General features: G+C 34.9%; 1 protein-coding gene across 1 annotated transcript; it reads left to right on the forward strand.

Moving 5' to 3' along the window:
• The first annotated feature begins 808 nt into the window (after nucleotides 1–808).
• Nucleotides 809–20,244, forward strand: STXBP3 (syntaxin binding protein 3). The gene is made up of 18 exons (XM_009884786.1): nucleotides 809–850; nucleotides 1,581–1,662; nucleotides 3,879–3,955; nucleotides 4,582–4,660; nucleotides 6,038–6,138; nucleotides 8,115–8,269; nucleotides 9,135–9,225; nucleotides 10,189–10,313; nucleotides 11,767–11,871; nucleotides 12,405–12,462; nucleotides 12,679–12,744; nucleotides 13,197–13,277; nucleotides 13,877–14,015; nucleotides 14,609–14,715; nucleotides 15,195–15,293; nucleotides 16,164–16,249; nucleotides 17,837–17,985; nucleotides 20,046–20,244. The coding sequence occupies exons 2-18, from the start codon at nucleotides 1,632–1,634 to the stop codon at nucleotides 20,135–20,137; spliced, it is 1,641 nt and encodes a 546-aa protein (XP_009883088.1). The 5' UTR covers nucleotides 809–850; nucleotides 1,581–1,631; the 3' UTR covers nucleotides 20,138–20,244.
• Nucleotides 20,245–22,707: the final 2,463 nt, after the last annotated feature.

A 22,707-nucleotide genomic window follows, 5' to 3' on the forward strand; every position in this document is an offset into this window, starting at 1 on the left:
AAATTCTGTTCTCTGGGAGAAGAGAACAGGGTATTCAGATCTCTTTATTCCTATGTTTGTAAATACCAGGTTTTATACATGTCCCAAAATCTTCGGACTTTTAATTAATACATACCACTGCAGTGAGATCAAATCTGCATTAGCCTGATGACGCCACTCCTGAAAGTTGCAACTCTTGGTTCTGGTGATCTTTAAAACCTGTGGGTTGTAACTAGATGCTGACTTATTCCTGAGTCTTGTACAAGGTTTTTAAATGACTTTTCCCAAAGTTGCCATAGCAGGAAAAGATAAAGGATACCTTATTTAAGGTAACTTTCAATTCCTGAAAGAACTAGTAATTTCTTACGCTTGTTCCGGAATTCTAGAGAAAGAACAAGGACAGCTGAATTTAGCATATATTTTAAAATAGATCTGTTTGTGAATGTGTTTGTCCAGCTGCCTTATCTTAAAGAGTAGCTTATATTTTTTGCATGTGCACAATCCATTTAGTGGAAGAATTCACTAAACAAATAGAAACAAAGTGACAAAGTGAAATATTTACAGGCTTGTGATTATTCAGACTGATTTTTGTGGAGCTGTTTAATATCGGTAAAAATGAAAAATTTAGCTATGTCTATCTGAAGCAGGCAGGGACAGTTTGTGGTCAAGAATTCTGTAGAGGTATTTATCAATTGGTTGGGTTTTTTTTTCTTCCTCCCTTTTTAGGTCTCTAAATATATAAGTCTAAATGGGTGAATTATTTTTAGTAACAATTTGATTCTTCTAACTGGTAAACTGTCTATCTCTGTTTCTTCTTACAGAGCTAAAATCATCAGTATTTGATGACTGCAGGAAAGAGGACGAATGGAAGGTATAGTTTTGTTATAATTTTTGTAAGAATGTTAAAATCACTTGAACAAGTAATCTGAGTACACAAACATAAGTATAATTGAACAGCTTTCACTTAAAACTTTTTCTATCCAAGTAATGTAATTCAGATCTCTATAATACGTAATGAAAAATCAAAGGGCTAGCATAATAAGAACAAATGGTTAGTTGTCTCAATTATTTTTTCAAGTTTTGGAAAAAAAAAAGAAGAAACTGTTTGTGTTTATCTTCATTTTTCTTTTGAAAGACTTATGCTTCATTAATTTCAAAAATTATACTGCTGTGTGATACATGTAGAGCAGGATTCAGCTGTACGATACCTGTGAGAGCTGCTTAAGCTGTAAAACAGTTTTAGAATAAGTACAGATATGTTTAACAAGACCATGGGCTAAATTAGGCAGGAATTCAAAAGACTTGTGTAAAAGTGAAATTTTTAAAATACTTTCTAGTAGGAGTAGTGGGGACAAGCTACTTATTTAAGATGGAGCTCTGAAATCCCATATGTAGGGAGCTGCTTTCTGATGCTTTGTGAGATTAATTTCCCACTGCCAAGTTGCTAGATGCAGGTGATGAAAAGATACAGACTAATAAAGTAGATTTCAGCTTCAAATTTCCATGGCAAATTGTTAAGGAATGGGTTTACTATAGCTGATTAGTTTATCTAAATACCTGTGTTGTGTTTTTTTGTTTTTTTTTTCCAAAAATATGTTTAGATAATTCTTTTAGATGATTACACTACTAAATTGCTGTCACTGTGCTGCAAAATGACTGACCTACTGGCAGAGGGTATCACAGGTAAGCATAATTCATTTTAATATACAGATAGCAATATCCTGATAAGAAAAAGGGAAAGAATAAAACTGACGACACCCTGGCAAGAAATTGTCTCTCTTAATTTGGTTGATGAAGACAAGTAGCTATGGCATATTAGATTGGCAGACTTTCTGGCTTGTACAGTAATTACCCACTTGTGATTATTTTTTTTTTTTAGTGAAAAAATCAAATGTTTCCCTGCCTAGAAGCTAAAACCCTTTTTATTTTAATATTTTTGCTAAAGATTGCTGTAAGGCTTTTTGGTGCTGCTTGTTGTTTTTTTGTCTCTTGTTTGTTTGTTTGAGGTTGTTTATTTGCTTTGTGGAGTGGTTTTTTGGGGCGTGGGTCTTTGTTTGCTAGTGTGCAGGATGGGGTAAATGAAGTTATCTGTCACAGAGTAATTTTAAGGGTATTATCTGTCAGTTGATGTTAAGAGAAGCTCAGTAAAGAATTAAGAAAATGTTAGTAAAATGTACAAAACTAGGCAAATTGCTCTCTGCATTTTTTCCTAATATGTTCTGTAAATCGGTAATATCTGCTGCTTTGAATTAATTTATGATCTTGAACAGTAGTTAGGATACGAGAGCAGAGAAACTTCAGTACTCAAGACAAAATGAGATAATAAACTGATGAGAGGTGCTTGCAAGCAAGTGGATGTGATAGAGGAAGAATTTGAATTTCAGTTCTATGTTGTGCAGATATATTTGAGCCTCTTCTCAAAACAAGAGAGCTTTCCATAATTAAAAAAAACCAACTCCAACAAACAAACAAACCACAACAAATACTTGAAACAAAATTACATCAATGATTACTTTAACTAGAATAAACCGATAAGCAATGTTAACAGTAATTAGATTGTCACTTTTCCAAACAATTTGGGAGTAATTTCTAGTGGAATGGAATCTCTCATCTGCTGGAATGTCTCTTGTGTTCCTTGATATTTGCCACTGTCGAAAATGAATAATGGATGGGGTGTGATAGATCTCAGTTATGTAGTATGCCTGTTTAGATAAAACTTTGGGGTTTTATGTGTATTCTAAAAAAGTATTTTCTCTCTAGTAAATCTTACGGGCTTTTTCCCCTACAACTTAAAAAAAGATATTTTTCCTGTTATAAAATACTTTTCAAAGCTGCTTTTTAGGATTGACCTGTCTGTAATGTTTATTTGTGTATCAACCTGCCTGTTTTTGAAATGGAAATGAATACACAAAATGTAAATGATCTGGTTCTTAATTAGCTTTAGGTTTAGATTTTTAGAAACACTTTTGTAAGAGAGCAGTATTTAGACTTAGTTATTTTTCCACAATTGGCAAGACTTTTCTTACTGCAACTATTCAGTATAACATGATTCTTCTGGAAGTACAATAGCAAAGCTGTATACACTTCACTTTGGGAGTATATTTTTAATCATTGTAAGTTCTACTTATCTTTTGTGAGAAACTTTCAGTGAGCATGTACCCTGTTCATCAAGAAGAAAACGTTTATTTTTAATGAGTACGTTACTGAAAAGAACCTGTCTTTCCGCATCCAAATATCTGATATTACTTTTCTTTGTTCCTCCTCCTTGAAATTACTGGGCAACATGAACTGCTCTGCATTCTCAAGCTAGTGTACTGCAACACTATATAGTAATGACTTTATTAAACAGAGAAAACAAAGAGTTGAGTGAAGCTGATTTGCTGAAAATGTCTAATTTGTGCCTGCAATTATCTTGAAACAGAGTAAGTGCACAGGAAATAGACAAACAAAGGACAGAAGAGGCTATAGTCCAAAATGATGCCCTGTGTAGTTTCACTCTCCCCCTCCTTTGATATTCTGGAAAAAGAACCATCATGCTGAGGCAGTTCTCTTGCAAGATATTTCATGCTGGCCCCATAGTTTGAGCATGTTTGTGTTGCCATACCTTTCTGTACGAGGGCAAAGCTCTTGCTTGTGTAGAAAAATTTAGTCTTACAAATTTAATTGACACTAGACTGAGAGTTGAAGAAGTCATGTGGTAACTTCTTGTATTTAAAATCATAAACAAAGAGAAAATCAAGGCTCTCTTGGCAGAAGATAGGTTCTTGCCACTAACTTTGTGGACAACTTGATTAGTGTTATTTTATTTTTATCACTTCTATAACAAAATATGTATGGTGCTTTCCTTAAAGAAGCATAAAGCTGTTAATAATAAAAATGTAATATTTCTTACTTTATAGTGGTGGAGAATGTATATAAAAACCGTGAGCCTGTCCCACACATGAAAGCAATATATTTCATAACTCCCACCAAAAAGGTTAGTATTTTAAAGAAAGCATAACAAGACCTTTCAGACTGAAAAAGCAACCTTATTTTAAAATACTTATTTACTGTGTACAACTATGAAGTACTTAACTTTTAAATTTTGTGTGATGCTTCATTTTCCATAATGAAAAGGCAATGCAGTGTCACCATAGAGTGTGTTGCAGATGTTTACCTTTTGATCAATGGAAGCACTGTTTTTCATTGCTTGGCTATTAGTAACCTCACTGAAAGAGTAGTTGTATCAAATAATGACGCAATACATTGAACAGTAGAATTCAAAGTAATGGCTCTAATAAGAGATTACTGTTACCTCCTAAAAACTCTTGAGAGAATAAATCTCAGCACTGTTATAGGTGGAAAATGATGCAAATATCCCACCTTGTTTGCTTCTTAAAGTGATCTTGGTGCATGACTGACCATCTGTAATTGTTTATTATTCTTGGTCTGGAATTAAAAATCTTCTACTGAGTGTTTTCTTTTCTTATATGTTAAGTATTCCTAAGTGGGACTGGGTAATTAACAAGGCAGGAGGAGAGGAGGGAGAAGCTTTGTCTGGTATGAAAGGAAAGGCAAAAACACTGTAATGACTTTTTTCCTTATTTTTCCAACACCCATAAGTCTGTAGATGGACTTATTGATGACTTCATCACTAAATCGTCCAGCAGATACAAAGCAGCATATGTGTATTTCACTGACTGTAAGTAAGCTTTTGTGTTGTACTTTGGTAACTTTATATATGTAAATAAGTACGCTTCTCAACTTTCTTTCCTATAGTTTAGTACATGTAAATTTTGGGTCCTGTTTCTTGAGACAAGGTCTGAGACACAAATAATTACATCCATTTGTTTTGCCACAATGTGGTCACTGTGCCATGTGGCAATAGTCGTTTCTTTCACAGTTGCCAAACAGTATTGATGGTTCCTCACCTTGGCTTTTAATTTAGGTAATCTAGTTTTACTTTTGAAGTATTTCAGTCTTCTCCTATGTTGGAGAATATGTAGGAAGACAATTCAAATAAAACTATGTATCTCATATAAACAAAATAGTACTCAAAAATATAAACGCATAAGAATTTGCTGCAAGAACAATGTTTTGTAATTGGTTATTTTAGGTAGTTCGTTCAGACTTGTGAATCAGCTTTTTTCCCTGTCACCCGAAAGCAGATGCTTACTTAGCCCTTTTATGCACGATATAAATTGCAAACCAGAGACAATTAGTGCAAATGGGGTTAATGACTGCATGTTCCTCTGCAGTCAGTCAGCGTGACTAAAATGGCATATAAATAAGGGAAAACAAAAATGCCAAACATGCTGCTGAAAGCAGAGACTGAGTTGTGGCTGTCTCTGTAGATGGTGCATATCTGCTACCATATCTTCTCAAAGCAGTTATCAAATTACTGTCAAAAACTCTTGGTTTCTTTTTTCATTTTATGCTGATGTAGCAGTATTTTTCCATAACAAGAATTGCTATCTTGCTGTATGTTCCTTTGTTGCAAGTGTGCAAGCTTTCAGTTTGAATACTTGCCAAAACTTCTTATGTTGAGAGGTGCTAGAGAAATACCTCTGTTGCTTCCAAGTCTGTGTAGTATTTGTGTCGTCCAAATATTCCTTAAATTCAGTTTCCAGACTGCGATCCAATGCAGCCTGTAAGTGTAGTGGAACGCATTTGAGATCTATAGTTAAATTCCATATTTCTCTGTGTTTTGCTGTTTGATATGTACACATCATTTCTCCCTTTAACCGTTTTGTAGCTTGGGCAATGTTTTCTCTCTCCTATGTGAGAAGAAATAGCAGAAACTTTTGCATTGATAGAATCAATATCCTTCACTGCTGCAGACTGCTAATGAGTGTACTACAACTTTGCTTGCCAAAAGCTGGTAAAAAATGACCAGTGATGCTTCTTGAAAAATATTTCAAACACAAAAATATTGATTTCACTTTAGGAAGATTTGGCAACTTTTTTGTATGTTACTGTTAATTGGTTCTTAATTTAGAATCGTCTGTCCTGAATACTGTAAGCTTGTGAGGGAGTTAACAGCTGGAATAAGCACAAATGATCTTTTTTTCCCCCCTAGTTTGTCCTGACAACCTCTTCAATAAAATTAAGTCTTCCTGTGCAAAATCAATAAGGAAATGCAAGGAGATTAACATTTCCTTCTTTCCATATGAGTCTCAGGTAAGTTTCATTCTTTATCTCAACAGCAGAAATTAGTCTGGAGGACTATTTTCAAGTGTTGTTGACCTGTTAGAAAACAATTGCTGATGAAGTGTATGTGAGACCTGTTGCTGTTTTGGCATATTTCCAGTGCTTGCCTATATTTTTATGATGAAAACAAATGCTCTTGTACTGAAAGGTTTACTGTTTGCGGTTGACCTCTTTAGAAGACTTGGAGTAAGTTGCAGTAGAGATGTTAGAGAAGGAATCTGTTTCTTAAGAAAATGAAAGTATTCTGGCTTGTCTTTAGTAAGTAGTAAAGTTTGTTACTGCTTACACTGAGGTGTTATTTTGACAGCCTAGATAGCTTGATGTGTAGGAGTAGGAATAAGAGTTAAGTAGAACTAGCTACATGATAAAAGTCATAAAAGGAGAGCAAACAGATTAAGAGAACTGAAGGGGAGGGGAACAAAACGAAAGCCTCACAAAAAAGAGAAACAAAACCTGTAATAACTTGGCAAACCTCTTATTGAGAGGAAAACATGGAAATCCGCGTTTTCTCAATTAAAAATTTGAGACCACTGGTGGAAACCAATGAGTGGTTTCCATGTGAAACCTCACAGTGGGTATTGTGTTGAGAAGTAATTTGTTGCTCATGCACTTCATCAGAAACAGAAGGCTGAAATGCACTCTGATACTCACTAATACAGTAAAGCCCCCAAATCCTGTCCACTATTGGGAGTTAACCATGAATGTTTCCCACAAATCTTTCCTGTATTCCTCAAACTTTATGAACGTAACAAGGGTCAGAACTTTTATGTATACCAAGTGGCTGGTGAATGTAGGAGAGGTTGTGGCTCTGTCTTACTGTGGTGCAGTTGCCTAGTTTGAAGACGTACTCTTTAAATAAAAAAAAAGGTGTTTTTTTTTTATTATTTAGATTGAGATGCCATCAGAGAATAGTGTGATGGTTGTTTGTTGTCAACTGGTGTTGATGTTCCCAAACTTTGTTTCAGACTGGTTTTGGGAGTTCTGCTAAAGCTGCTCTTAAGAAAACATTTTTTACCTTCCTCTACCAAATGAGGCATATGAAAATTTTGTTGTCCCGGATCTCTGGAGGACTTGCCATGAGAGCAGAAATTGGGCCTGCTTTTCTAAAGTTGAAAATAAATAGCACTTAAATCTCTTCTTGCTTTTAGTTTAGTTTTGTGTTCTCCGTATTTTATGTTGTGAGAACATTTTGAATCCTTAGCAAAGGAACGGAGAACGTTAACTGATTTTTTCCTAATTTACAATACCTGGCCCTGCTTTCTGTGGTGATAAGAGTAAATAATCAAACTAAGCTCTGGGCAAAGTCCAAGTGATTATCTACTCAAATGAAACAAATATCTTTATCTGGATGGACGTTTTTCTTTGGCTCTGTAGTTACAGAGTCCATCTGAAGCTGCAGAAAATTCTTTTACTGACAATGGGATTGGTTCTGTGTTTGCATTCCATGTACTAAACTGTTGAAAAAGTTTTTCTTCTGCATAGTACTAAACATCTTTTATCAAGGTTTAATGCATTTAAAGAATTTCAATTCTTGGAGGTAAAGTCTTCATATAATAAACAGATACAATATGTAAAATTCTATTTTAAACAAGTTTAACTTGATACAATGCAATACCAGAGCAATCATACAAAGTATGGCTATGTACGATACACTGGATGGTATTTAGTTCTGCCTGCCTCATGTCTCTCCATCTGTATTGACAGTAAGCAGTTTGAGAAATATAGTAATTTACATAGTAGAGGAGACTAATAGAGGAGAAGGCTGTGAGAACAAGAAGCCGATGAGCTCGACAGGACAGAGGACTGAAGTGTGGGTTTGTTTTTTTTGAAGTATATTATGTATGAGTCTTATATTGTGTAGTTTTAAAGTATTAGCAATTCTTTTATCAGATATTTTAGAAATACATAATTTAAGCCTTTTTTTTCCTTGGTTGTGCTTTATATAGGTATTTACTCTCAATATCCCAGATGCATTCTACCGCTGCTATAGTCCAACTCTGGAAAAGACAAAAGATAGAGATGCTGTAATGCAAGTAATGGCTGAACAAATTGTTACCTTATGTGCCACGCTAGATGAGAATCCAGGAGTACGATATAAAAGGTAGGGCAAAAATAGCGTTGTATCGTGTAGTTCATTTCACTTCTAGGACTTCCTGCATTTTTTGGTAATAGCTTGAGGCTGCAGCATAGTTTCTTTTATTGTGGATTAATTGTTTTTAATCCACAAATCTGAAATATGGAATGATAGGAATTTGAAGTGTAGGCAGAGCAGGGAATTATCTCTGTGTATTTGTATAACAGTACTTAGGGTAGCCTGTTTTGTTATGAACTGCTTGTTTCATGTTTGGTCAGTAGGATGACAATCTAATATGCCGCATTCTAAAACACTGCGTGCATAATCCTGTAACTGCTGCTGTAGGTAGTTTTGCAGCTCCACTTGGCCTCAAGGAATTCATAAATTGCTGAAGCTGATGAGGTCAGGATTTCTTTTTAGTAGAGGTATTGAGGAGAATACCTCTTGAGCTTTGATAGAGAGTACAGAGTTTGAAGTCAAAGTAGGCATCTGAAATTGTGCTCAGGAATTGCATTCTCTGGTGTACCGTGAAGTGGTGCCTTATCCTTTGTGCAAAGGTAACAAAGAAATAATTGCTTGACTGTTTCTTCTTTTCTCTTTCTCTTTCTTTCTTGTTCCCCACCTCTGAGTGAGAATTTTAGGTGCTGGGCCATATGCCAGCTAATGTCAGTCTTTTGTCTGAAGCTTTCTACTGTGTGAAATATCTGAAGCATTCAAAGAGTGGAATCGTGATGTAAGAGTGACAATATATTGGAACTACTTAGAATGGAGTTCAGAAACTGCTCAGGAAACCAGAGGATTGATCTAGGGAGTTCTTTCTGTTTTAAAGGTAGCATCTTAGTGTTTTGATGAGGAAATTTAAGTTATTTTTGCATGTTTCCTTTTTTCCCAGTGGACCATCTGATAAAGCCAGCCAACTTGCACAACTTGTTGAAAAAAATCTTGAAAACTACTACAAAACAGATGAGAAAAGCCAAATAAAGGTAGGTAGTGAACTAAAATGTTTGCTTCTTTTTTTCTAAGTCTGAGGGGAAAAAAAATATTTGGAATATGTTTTGACAATAGGTTCATAGGTTCTACAAAACCAGATGTTATTTATTAATAAAGGCATCTAGTTGCAAATTAGTTGTTTTTGTGTATGAAAGCTACTTAAGGGTAGTAACTGATACAGTAAATCTGTATGTAATAATTTGTGTGATCAAACTAATTGTATTTGGAAAAATTGGCCCTGTGATAAAGTGGGGGATGATAGAAACCTAAAAGAACATAAATAACTTTTGTTTTAACATCACATTTCATAGGGCTGTGTGTAGAAAGGACTTCACTGCAAAATTGAAATGTCTCCCATTAAGGAATTTACTGTGCACAAAGAGACAGCTTTTCACATAAATAATGTTTTTGATCTGTCACTGCAGATGAGAGCAGCTGCCTAAATGCACGAGTATGGGGTAAACCATTCAGACTTGGTGACATTCCATTCTGCTACAGAAATAAATGTACCTGATGCTAACTGCCACTCTGCTAAACTCCAAAGTGAAACTTGCAGTTGAACAGTTGGAGATGATGTTTTTGGTATTGCAGCACAGAATAGATGATCTACTTTGAAATACAAAAAATACACCGATTTGTGAAAAGTCAGGGGAGGCCTTTTTTGTGCAGTGTTGGGTTGTTTTTTTTTTCCTCTTTAGAGTTTTTGTTGAAGTGAAGTTACTGAGTGCATTGCAATAGGCTAAGAGCTTTGCGTTAAACTTAGCATTTAAAACCACTGTGTTCTGGTTATCTTAAACATTTGTTTATGCTTATAAACACTTGGACCATACCTTTTGGGTTTTTTCAGTTGTTTTTCCAACAATGTCTGCAGTGCTTTAACTTACTGTAAATAGATTTAACATGCATTAACTTTGTACTGTATGTCTTAACTTCATGTGTATTTGATGGCTTTCTAGGCTAAAACCCACTCCCAACTAATAATAATTGATCGTGGCTTTGACCCAGTATCAACTGTACTTCATGAGCTCACCTTCCAGGCAATGGCATATGATCTGCTACCAATTGAAAATGATATTTACAAGCAAGTACTTTTAAAAAAATCTAAACATTTTATTCTTGATTATAAAATCAATGGAATTGTTTAGCTGAATTGCACCATAGCAATATTAGCTGCTTATATTACATGAGGGTTGTTTCACTTATTATTAGTCTTTCCTCTTGGATTTGTAACTTCCTCTTTTTGTTAACTTCCTCACTTAGGTGAGATTAGGTAGGATCTAATTAGCATTTTTGGCGAAGTTTTGAGTCTAACAAATTGCATTTTTTTTAAAAAACAAAGAACTTGGTACTAGATTTGAAGCAAAACCTTGGTAATGCACATTTAGATTCTCTACCTTTTCTTTCACATTCTCAACCTTCTTGGCCTAACAAGGCAGACAAGACCGGTAATCAAATACTGAGAAAAAGCTTAGTTATTTATCAGGAAAGCTGACTTTTACAGATACAGTCATTTAATATGTGTAGTTGTTAAAATTTGCATGTTTCCATCCTAAATGCACACTTAGGTAAGCCATGTTCAGTTTATAAGCATTATTTTATCACTATTTGGAGTAACATGACATTGTTTTGCATAAGGTACATACTTTACTGTCGGATTGTTCTGACACAAAGATTTTGGTAAGACTTTGCTTTCTGATAACCTTCTTGCCTATGGTTTAGTTTAGCAAACAGGAATACATATCTCTCTGTCAGAAACATTTCATAGAAAATGTAGTGTTCTATGAATCTGAAATTTGCAGGTATGAAAATATAGCAGAGTGTGCTTTCTAGGTAGCCATGATCTGATTTTCACAATTAATCTTGTAATTTTTTTATATTTTTCTGCTTTCTGGCCATATATACTGTGTAAGTTTCTGTAAATGTAGAAACATTACATACTGTGATTGTTGTCTTGCTTCATAGGTTTCTTTGTGTCTTTGTAGAAAAGTGATAGCTGGTCTGTAACACTGTGAAGCGTGTTTCTTGTATATGTGAAGTAATTTGTCATACTTAATCTATTTGGTGGGCGAATAGGACTTCATTTTTCCTTCAGAATTACAAAAAGTCTTACAGTAGAAGTAAAGGCTGCACTTTGCAATCTCAATGTGTATAACTTTGCACACAATTTGCATTTAAAGCCAAAGTGAAGTTGACATTGGAAGCTGAAGAGAAGTTGAGGTGCATGTAAATGTACGATTGAAACTCTATTAACCGTTTTTTTAGAAGAATGCCCAGAAGCTATTGCCCCAAAGAATGATTCTAAAATTAATCTGCTGCTTCTATGTTCAAAAATGTGATCTGTAAAATCCTTATGTAAATTATATTGTATTGGGCAATAGCTTGGCTTGTAAGTAAAAACCTGTGTATGCTACTGCAATTAGTGTGTATGTTTGATTAAACCATAACAATTAATACTCTAATGAGTTTTGAGAAGGGGAGGGGGTGGGAAGTAGCAAACCAGAAACCAAGTAATTGTCTGAATTTTCTATTGGAAGATACAAAACAGAAGGAACTGCTGAGAAGGAACGGGAGGCAATTCTGGAGGAAGATGACGAGCTCTGGGTGAAGATTCGGCACAAGCATATTGCAGATGTGATAGAGTATGTGAATAAATAACAAAAAATAGTTAAAAATGCAAGTTATAAAAGTTTATTTGAGAAAGAATGTATTTGAGCTGTTAAAGTCGAAATACAGGCAGTAGTGGAGACAGTTTGCAATATAGACCGCATCCTGTTAAAAATCGATGCCAGGAAGAAAACGCTCTAAAAATACAGGATGTATAGAGGTATGCAATTTTACTAATATTAATTACAGTTCTTGAGGAAAGTGCAGTTAAAATTATTTCCTGGGAAGCATCTCCAAATCTTTTAAATCTGAAGAGATTATTTGCATAAAGTACTAGCATGTTACTGCATCAAAAGACATTATGCAGGTATCATAAATAGAACGTTTAACTTCAATTTCCTTTGTCAAAAAATACTCTCTTGTCTGAAGGAGACCTGTATTTGAAGCTTTTACTTTCATTCAGAAGTTCTTGCTGCACAGTTCTTTTAAGATTTTAAATAAAGATCTTAAAAGATTTAAGAACTGTGGTGCTGTTGCATTTGATTACTTTCCTTTTTTTTGTTTTCAGGGAAATACCAAAACTTTTGAAAGAAGTTTCATCAAAAAGAAAAGCAACAGAAGGAAAAGTAAGTTGTTTAATGTATTGTTGTTTTTCCTGGTAATTTAATTATTTTCAGCTGATCAGATCTATAATTCATGGACCTATTACAGAAATTGAGGATTATCTCAATGGCAGTGGTTTTTTTTTTTTGGAGGGGGGAAGCAAGGCTGCAACAGGAATGGAAATAAGGGTGTCAAATATTGGGGAGGAAAAATTTTCAACTTGTGTCATTTCTTCACAGTTATCGATATCTGCTTTGTCCCAGTTAATGAAAAAGATGCCGCACTATCGTAAAGAGATTAGTAGGGTAAGAAGTCTTTTGTAACTACAGCTTTACAATAAATCATTTTGTACACTATGATGTTGTGTTATTGAAGTCTAGTTTTATTCTGTTATTTTCCTGTGAAGTGTGCTATGTAACTTTTCTCCAAATTAATATGTTCACCTACCGTAAAATTTCGAGAAGAAAACTTCTTTTCAGGTGTTTCATTTTCGTATGTAAGAAAAAAACCAAAACCCCACAAATAAACCCAAAACACTTAAATGATTTATGTCCTTTGAGGAGTGAAGATAGCATAGCAGTTTAATGTTTTAACAAGTATTTAGGGTTAAATACAGAAAGCGCATGATGGTACTGAAGGATAGTTGAAGGGTTGACTCTTGTAACCAGTAAAAATGATTTCTTGATGTGTTTTTTTTTTTTTTTTTAAAAAAAGGCAAGTTATGGCAGCTTGTGAATTTATTTTTTTTGTCTTCTAGCAAGTTGTCCATCTTAACTTAGCAGAAGATTGTATGAGCAAGTTCAAGTCTAACATAGAAAGGCTCTGTAAAACTGAACAGGTATGTTTTTTTTAAACCTACAAACTCGACAACTTACTGCAAATGTGACTCTCTTGTTTGCAGGAGTAGATGCCTGTTTTTAACTGACAAAAGTAGTGTCTGTCTCCTTTGCAATCACTTGAGCTAAGCGAGATATACAAGGCTCTTACTCTGCCAATAAAGGAGGTGCTTTTAAAGTTTTGGTTTTTTTGTCTTTGAATCTAGCTGACTTGTATAAGAATCATCTTTGTGTTTTCTTTGTTCAAAACTCCCATTAAGTTGCCTTACTATGTTCTGCAGAAGGAAACCCTTTTAAAATGTCTGGGAAAAGCACTTGTTAGGGTGAAGCATTATATTGTACTACCATTCTCAAGTTTAAAACTATAATTTATATTTATATAAATTCTAGTTATCATATAGTTTTAAATGTATGAGTGTCATGTAGTGTTATTTTATGCTGAAACTATTGAAATAATCATGTCAGGACTTTCCATACTGTGTTTAAATTGATTCAGCTTTGTTTCCCGAAACCCACGGTTTCATAAAAATGCATTTCAGAATGCACAAAACAATGCTTTTTTTTAATGACTACTCACTAAAATAACTTTTTTTTTAATCAGGACTTGGCTCTTGGAACGGATGCAGAAGGTCAAAAAGTGAAAGACTCGATGAGAGTTCTACTTCCAGTTTTGCTCAACAAAAGTCATGAGAGCTATGACAAAATCAGAGCTATTCTCCTGTATATCTTTAGTACAAATGGTATGATAAGTTACCCTGTTTTTTTTTGTTTTCTCAGTACTATAAACTTCAACTCAAGTTTTGGGATAGTGCGAGTTAACTTAAGCGTCTATTGGAGTTGATGGCCAAGTTTGAAAGAAATACTGTCCATCCTCTGTAGCTTCTCTTCTCTCAAATTAGTAGCAAAGATACCAGTAATAAGGGGTTAAGAGATGTGATACAAGTGCAGATCCTTACAGTGTTTTAGCATCATTTCTGTGCTTGGATGCGTGCAACAGTTAAAATTTTCTCCTTTTCACTTAGTATTGAAGCTGTTAAAGGGGGAGTTCCCTGTCCATTGCATCGTGAAAATGAAGTAAATGAGCAAGAATTTAGAGGAGGAGGAAACTGACAGAATGTGGGTCTGAGGAATCTATAACAATACTGAATTTTGGTCTCAAAAATGGACCATTAAACAAAATCTTATCTAAAATGTGGTATTATGTTAACCTTAGGGTAGACTGGCCAAACAAACAAAAAATAATCCTGGACTAAATAACAGCCCAGAATATGTGAGCAGAAATTGGTGTTACTCAGTCACATGGTAATTAAGTTTTGTTTTCCTTATATCGAAGGAACTACCCAGGAGAACTTGGACAAGCTGATCCAGAATGTACAAATAGAAAGTGATAGTGATATGATAAGAAATTGGAAATACCTTGATGTTCCTGTTATCTCTTCAGTAAGAATATGTTTATTTTGTAATTTCCTGCCAGCCAAGTACTTGTCTACAGCTCTTTCAGTAACTCTTAGCAGTATTATCCAGGTCTTTTTTTTTTTTTTTTTTTTTTTTTTTTTTGGTTTGGGAAGCAGGCAATTACTAGGAGTTCCTGGTTTCATGATGTGTCTAAGTGGTAAATCCTTTAAACAATGAACATGAATAATTTTCACAGTAAGATACCTATAATATTCCCTCAAATCATGAGATGGTGACTCAAGTTGGTTGGTTTTGGAAAGTGCCAACTTACTCAGTTCCTTGTCTCTGAAATTCATATTTCTAGTGTTTCCTGAATTCTACAGCTATTAATTGTTGTTCGTTGTTGTTGTTATTACTATTGTTTCCTTAACATCTCCTACTGACCCCCCCACTATTAACTGGGAATAAATTTCAAAAACCCAAATACACTGTGTAATACAAGCATCTTTTGAAAATCTTTTTAGTCTGCTGCTCAGCAGTATAAACACCCAAGAAGGGACCGTTCTTCAGAAGAAACTTTTCAACTTTCTAGGTGGACGCCTGTTATCAAAGATGTTATGGAGGTAAGTTTGACCAACTAGTTAATTCATGGGTGCAGTGCAGAAATTTACTCAAGCGAGCAGTTATAGCCAATCTTCTGAAATTCCATAGTATCCTGAGTTACTTTAGTTAAATAGCTCATTTCTATTCTGTGTGTAATATAGAATGTTAGATTGCCGTGTGTTAGCGATGCTCCTTATTGGAGGTCGTTTTAAAGGTGAAGCAAATAAATGGAAAAGCAAAAAGTCTTTTTGAACAGCTTGTCCTGTGATTGGCAGTGTTTAGTATAACTTAAAGATCTGGATTTTTTTTTCTCTAGTTGGTTTTTAAACTGCAATCCAAATCTAAACTATAGATTGGTAGAGGCTGGAAAATGTTACTTGCCAGGAGTGTTGTTGCTTTGTTCTTAAACCTCTCCCCAGCATCAGTTAGTGAGCGATGTCAGACAACAGTAAGTTCACTGGACCTGTAGTCTCACCCAGTGATGTCATTCATAGATTGTTGGTGACTTTCAAATCTTCATTTGTGTCTTCAGAGGACCCTAACTTCTCTCATATATTGCAACAGAGAAATAAAATGTTAGGGTAGTTACCGATGAAAAGGTACTAGTGAAATCTGAACAGTTAAATCAATACTCTGTTTATAAAGAAAGTATATGTAAGCCCAAATCCTTGTGATACACAAAAGCCTTATAATAAGTGTTTTAGCGTTGTGTGGTCTAGCATTTTGTTACACATGCGTGTTGTTCGTGAGATGCTGCATGCGATTGGTTGTTCTAAGAAATTGCATGTGCTGGCATTAAATTCCAGTTAGATGTCCTTATTGGAAGCTGAAACTTGGTGGTTTTTAGGTCTACATGGCTGTTTAAAGTGGGTCTTTGTTTTGCCCTTCAGGATGCTATAGAAAACAAACTAGATTCAAAAGAGTGGCCTTATTGTTCTCAGTGTCCTCCTACCTGGAATGGTTCAGGAGCAGTAAGGTAAATTGTTTAACAATTTCTTGAAACATAGTTTACCCATTTCTCAGTGTGTTTGTCATGTTTGTCATGTACTTTCTAAAGCGTTACAAAAGTGCACTTACTAAGCAGTGACAGAATTCATATAAGGTAATGTTAATGTATAAAACCTATATTTTTATTTCATTTAAGACATGCTGAACTTGGTTGTTAGCTTAATAACTTTTCTACGGTTTTTTATTTGGAGTATCTCACTTTTGCTTCAAAATTAGAAAAAACATTTCCATATTCCCAGAGTAAGAAGTTTAAACCATTGATCTCTTTAGTGTGAAGTAGTTTCAGGGATAGATTAGCAGTATACTGTGACTTAGGCAAAAGGAATGTTTTCATTTCTTCTGAAAGTTGTTTCTGCTGTGGTAGTGGTGGTGTCATTCAGTAATTCAATTCAACTTCTGGCCCTCTCATTAGGGAATATGGACCTGTTAAATATTTGACCCCTGTTGTCAGGGGATGGTATAGAGAAGTCCAGAAAAGTTGGAGGTCTTGAAATGAATTCTCTGCCAACGAATGTGAAATGGTGTGTTCTGTGTACTTCTGTATTTACTAAGTAGCACCGAGCAGTGACTTTTGGAAATGTTTTTTAGCTCACTAACTTATGCTGCCCCTTCTTTCCCCCTTTTTAATCCCACTAGCTCTTGAACCTCGTGACCAATACCTGCCAGGTTGATAGCTTTATTGCTTTTGGTAGTGTTAGTTAAATGGTGAGGCAGCTGAACAGAGGTAAGAGTGTTTCTATGGCAGGGAGGCTCATTGTGCTAATCAGATGCTGGAATCATAGGGAGGGAAACGTTACGCATATCCTAAATGTGGAGGACACGCTTGAAGTGGAATTTGTACCTTGCAAAGTAAAAGACAAACGGTACAGATACACAGCCTTAGGAAAACAGTTTTGTTACTTGCACTGCTAACCAAACTGTTGGTTTGTCCTTATGTTCTTGGATATGCACTGTGCTGATCAATGCAAGGAAGCACTAGGGCAAGTCCCTGTACCTTGTAACTGGATGTCTGTCTTAGGCTGGTGACATTTGGGAATCTTCTAGGCACCCTAGCAAAGATAGATCAGGACTTCAGATGATTCAATCTGAATCTACAATTACTATATGTGTGTTTGAAAGTTTATTTTAAGAGCTTTATTTTTTTGTTCCTAGCTTTCTGAATCTTATTTCATAACAGCCAAATATTTTTTTAGAGAATCTGTTCACGTTTGGAGACTGAAAAAACGTAAGACTCTAGCTTTTTCAAATGAAAAATGCCACTGGAATTGCTAGCATGCAGAACTAAGCTGCTTGGTAGAAGTCCGCTGTGTGTGCAACAAGGCTTTTTGCTTTGTCTTTATTTTCCCACTTGTGATAACTGAATAGTTTCCGAGTAATGTGCTAACTTGTTTTCGTTTAAAATTCTTTTAACTATCAATTTGTCTAAATTCTTTTGCTGAAATTATAATCAAACTGGACTGCATGACAGCAATTGTTACTGCTTGTTAAGTGTATACTTTTTACCAAAATTAATCAGTAAAGCTATATAAATGTTATCTTATGAAATTTCTTACAGTGCGCGCCAGAAAACTAAAGCTAGTTATAAAGAGGAGCGGAAGAGTAGTGCAAGACTGATTATATTTGTGATTGGAGGAATTACATATTCTGAGATGCGCAGTGCTTATGAAGTTTCTCAAGCCCACAAGTCCTGTGAAGTTGTTATTGGTAAGCTTGTTTTGGGAAAAGGGTGGTGTATAGGGGTTTACTACGTATGTTTCTGGAAAAATGTGCGGACCTTTTTTCTTACATTCCCTAAGTTCGTTCAGTAAACTAACACTATAGCAAATGTGTTTCTTTTCAGTTTATCTTGGTTGCAGTTTATCTAGATTAACAAAACATTAAGGACAATAAATACAGAAGAATCATCATCAATTATGTCGAAGAAATATTATTAAAGTAGTCTAACATATAGCAAAAAGGATTTAAGCAGACGTATATTTCTCTGCATTAGTTTCCTCACATCTGCCTGTGCTGTACCTGCAGCTACACTTAATACTCTCATTGCTTTTGGAAGTAGTAGGAAAGCTGGCAGACTAGTGCAAAAATTAATCACTTTGGGAAGATATGTATGTTTTTCTTAAACAAAAAAAACACCAAAAAACCCCAACAAAACCTACCAAAACAAACAAGTCCAAAAAAACTTTTTCAGTGTAGCTCAGTTGACTTTGCAACAACTTCTCGTTCTTGTCATGGTTTCTGCAGAGGCTTTACAGAGACCACACTGTGATTTACAGCTTTGTCCCTTGAAAACTGGAGTAATCTCCCCAATCTTCTTAAGATTCAGCAGTAAATGCATGAATTGCCAGTTAGCGTAGTAATCTGTCATTTCAAGTTAATATTTCAGAGGCAGCAAATGCTTGTTACATCAGCTGCTGTGCTTCAAACAGTCATGTCCTGTAACGCTTTTTAAATTTTCGTGCTAAAACATTTGCATATATGATATATCAAAACAGAGCTCCTAGATGTAGCACCTTACCAGAGACCTGATTCCATCTGCAGTGGCAGCTGGTGGCCGGGTGCAGGGTCATCTGAAGTATTCTAAATTGCTTGAGGTGCCTGTGTCTCGCAATTAAATCTAGTCTTGAGTTCCAAAAAGGATTAAATTTATCTACTATAATTTCGAATTAATAAATACTCTTCCGTAAAGCAATGACAACCTTGATTCTAAGATCTAGAGTCTGTTACCTCAATATAGTGGGGTGTGTTGAGGGGGTAGGGTGTCGGTTTTTTTGTTTATTTTTTTATTTGCTGGTTTAGTTAGTGGTGATTGAGGTAGGCTTAATGCTGGTCCTAGTTTTGAGTTGCAATGGCAAGACCAGGACAACAGGAATGTAGTTTAACAAGACTGTTTCTTCATCTGAGACTTTTTTACAAAATCATATTTAGTGTAGGTCACTCTTTTCACTGTAATATCTGGCACTAACAGCAGCCCCATCTTCCCTTTTGTTTAGAGATGATTCGGGTAGTTTTGTTTGTAATCCTGATTTCTGAAGGAAGGTGATAACTTCCAAATTTCTATACTGCATACTGCAGGATGAAAACCTTTCTATATGCCTGATTCAGAACTTCAGGAATATTCGCCCGTTCAGATTGACACTACTAAAACTCAAGGTTCAAGACAGCCCTAATCTTAAACAGTTAAGAGTTCCCTTTATAACTGTAGGGTTATAACTTCATGGCAGAAGTTATAATCACTCTCTATGAGAACAAGAGAAGTAGTTGTGCAGTCTTGAAGAATAATAAGGATTTTCTTTGCTGCTCCAGACTTGGAATTCATTGCAAATTTTTCAAGGGAATATTAGCCAGTAAAAGCCAATTTTCTGTAACTGATATGTCTGTGGAAAACTACTGTTTCTGGTACCCTTTAATCCAGATGATTTTGTGATTATAAGGTAAAGCCTGTCATTGACTCTTGCAGGCTGGGACAGTTGCGTTGGGTGCAGGTGGCCCAGGTTCAAACCTATGTTTCAAACCGGGTAGAGCAGGGACTTTGAAACTTGTATCCAAAGTAAGAGTCCTAATCTGGATGTCTCAGTGTGTGGAAGAGGGACACTGCCTTCGTAATGGTGATACTTATATTTATATGATAACACATTAAAACCCTTTTAACTGTTGTAATCCAGTAAAAAACACTGGCATGTAACTGATTTACTTTTTTTAAAGAGGGAATATCCGAAAGTCAGAATTTCAGACTGATACAGTTAATACTTATGTTCTTTTGTCAGGTTCTACTCATATTTTGAGACCTAACCGACTACTGGATGAAGTAAAGAGCCTTAGTAAACCAAAGGATATGGTCTGCATTAAGGGTGAATAGAAATGGTGATGTTTATGATGCATTGGGAAAAGACAAATAGTATGTACATTCTTAGAGAACTGACTTTATTCTAAATACTGTACCAGGACACTACATAGTTCTGACTACTGGAATGTCTTTTTATAATTTAAATTTGCTGCTTTTTTTGGGGAGTACAAGGCAGAGAGAGGAAAAAAATCAGCACGTGTTTCTTAGGTTGTGTTCAGTATAGGTAGTGTGACGCTGTAAGTGCTTTTTCAAAAGGGCATTTTCATTCCTAACAAATTATGCTAAAAGTTATCAAGTTTATATATAAACTGGAATTGTTTTTGAGAACTGTGAAGCCTTTCTGTAATAGAGTTTATTTCTAAAAATGACTGAATTCAGAAGGGCCTAGGTTCTTAGGTAGGGACTTCAGAAGAAAATTTGTAAATAGAAGTTGATGGTAAAAATATTTCACACAAGTGCAATGTCTCAAACGGTAATATTTTCTGTAAAATAACTCACTGAAAATTCTTTAGTTATATGTAATTGTGAAAAATCAACACTTAGATGGTGGTGGGTACGGTAGAAAGTTAATCACGCAAGTACTAAGTTCTAATTTCAATAAATAACTTTGGAGAAATGCTGTCAACTGTGCACTGAAGTACACTTTATATTTAAGTATATACAGGGATTATTACTAAAGCTTTTTTTAAAAAAATAATTTCTTACAAACTTATTTATGGTTGTGTCTACATAGTCTATTTCATAAGCTGAATTGCCTGTGATGTAGAAGTTCCAAAATTTTAAGCATGAATTCTCTTTTTGGGGGAGCAAGGGCAGGGGAAAAGGAGAAGAAAAGAAGGGAAGCAGTTGAATCTTTCACATGTCTTGGTAATTTAAAAAAGAAAAGCAAAAGGCAAAGCAAATACCAAAACCTGGTGCATTCAAGAGAATTTACTGTTTTCTTCTACTTTATGACATACTAAGAAATACCTAAATTTGTGTTGAAGGGGATCAAATAAATTTGAAATTGTATTCTGTAATACTGGTAATGTTGAGAATTGTCTAAGAAAATTAAAGTGTAAACTTACTAAACTTCTAAAGGGATGTTGTATTGATGTGCCTTGAAATGTTAGTTTGTCGTATGTAGAATCTGAGAGAAATGTCATAATGAAAAATAGATTTCTCATGGCTTTTTATTTACATATTTCCCAGCTGTAAGGGTATTCATTTTTTACTTTGCAGAAATGTGGTTTTGTTTCTTTTCCCTTAATTTTGCCCTCAGGTTAACTAATAGGTTAAGAGAACATCTTTGCTAGGTAAGTTCATTCAAAGTTAATTAGAAGGTGGAAAAAGGTCGAATTCCCCTCCTACATCAGAGAGGAATGAAATGGGAGGTCCTTATGTAACAATTTTAACATGTTGGGAAATAATGAGGATAAGTGGCTGTAGCTTTCAAATGCATCTATGTGAGTTAGGCATCTAATGTATACTGACTTTATTTTCAACAGGAATACAGGAACAACACCTTTTTAATTTAACTAGTTCATCAAATGGCATGTGCATCAAAACTTAACAAAATTTTTTTAGTAGAATTATCTATAATGTTCTTCTGAATTCTAGTTTCTAACCATAAATATCACAATAAAAATCCAGAACAAAAGTACCTATTTATGAAATGTGGTGTTCAACATTTTCTGAAAGATCCACGCTTTGACAAGAAGAACCCAAGATTGGGGTAAAAGCTACATGTAGTTGCAAATTTTCTTCCTATCCCCAAAGCTTAAAAGCAATAAATACAGAACAAAGTAACTGATACCAGAGTATCCTACTTAAGGACTGAAATAATTGATTTCAGTAGTATATAAAACCCATGTAGTATATAAAATCCACTGTATTGATTTTTATTTGTTGCATAGAGTTGAAGAAATATCAGCTTGAAATGTTGGATTACTTTTGCATGTTCAGCAGTTAGACTTTCTCCAAGTGTAGGCTTTAGGCTTAAATGCTATCACCAGCTCAAAATTTGATAGCTGATATATGCAAGGCTAAGAGTTTTGACTTTTGGAATCCATCACCCGCTTGTTCCAGAAGGCAAAGCCAAATTTTAATGTAAAAGTAGATTAATAGAGATGCTTTAACATAAGAAATCTGACAGCAATATGTAGCCCAAACGAGCTCCTCATTTCTTACAGGAGCTTGTGAAGGAGCGGGAAGGGGGGTGGGGGGAAATTCTTGTAAAGATGTTTATTTTCTTCCCAAGGATCTTCTCAGCTACTTTTTTTTCCTAGATCAAGAATTGTTTTGTCAAGATCAAGAATGGAAAAGAGTCGTATCAAGATAAATGTCTCCCCCCAAAACCTAACATTTTAGAGAACATGTACAAGGTATATAATAATTTTGAAAGTTCCTGCTTTCACATTACACATCTTAAAATAGTTACCTGTCCTGTACATGTAGGCCCAGATTCACATAAGCACAGATGTTGATCTGATTACCCTAGATAATGAAGATATGTATTTCCAAGCGCAGTTTATTTCTTAAGTTGAATCTGGACGAGATTCAGAGATGACTAAGAGGGAAGTTAAAGGTATGGAACAATTACC

Source organism: Charadrius vociferus, unplaced genomic scaffold (genome assembly GCF_000708025.1).
Source record: "Charadrius vociferus isolate BGI_N301 unplaced genomic scaffold, ASM70802v2 scaffold163, whole genome shotgun sequence".
Lineage (NCBI taxonomy): Eukaryota > Metazoa > Chordata > Aves > Charadriiformes > Charadriidae > Charadrius > Charadrius vociferus.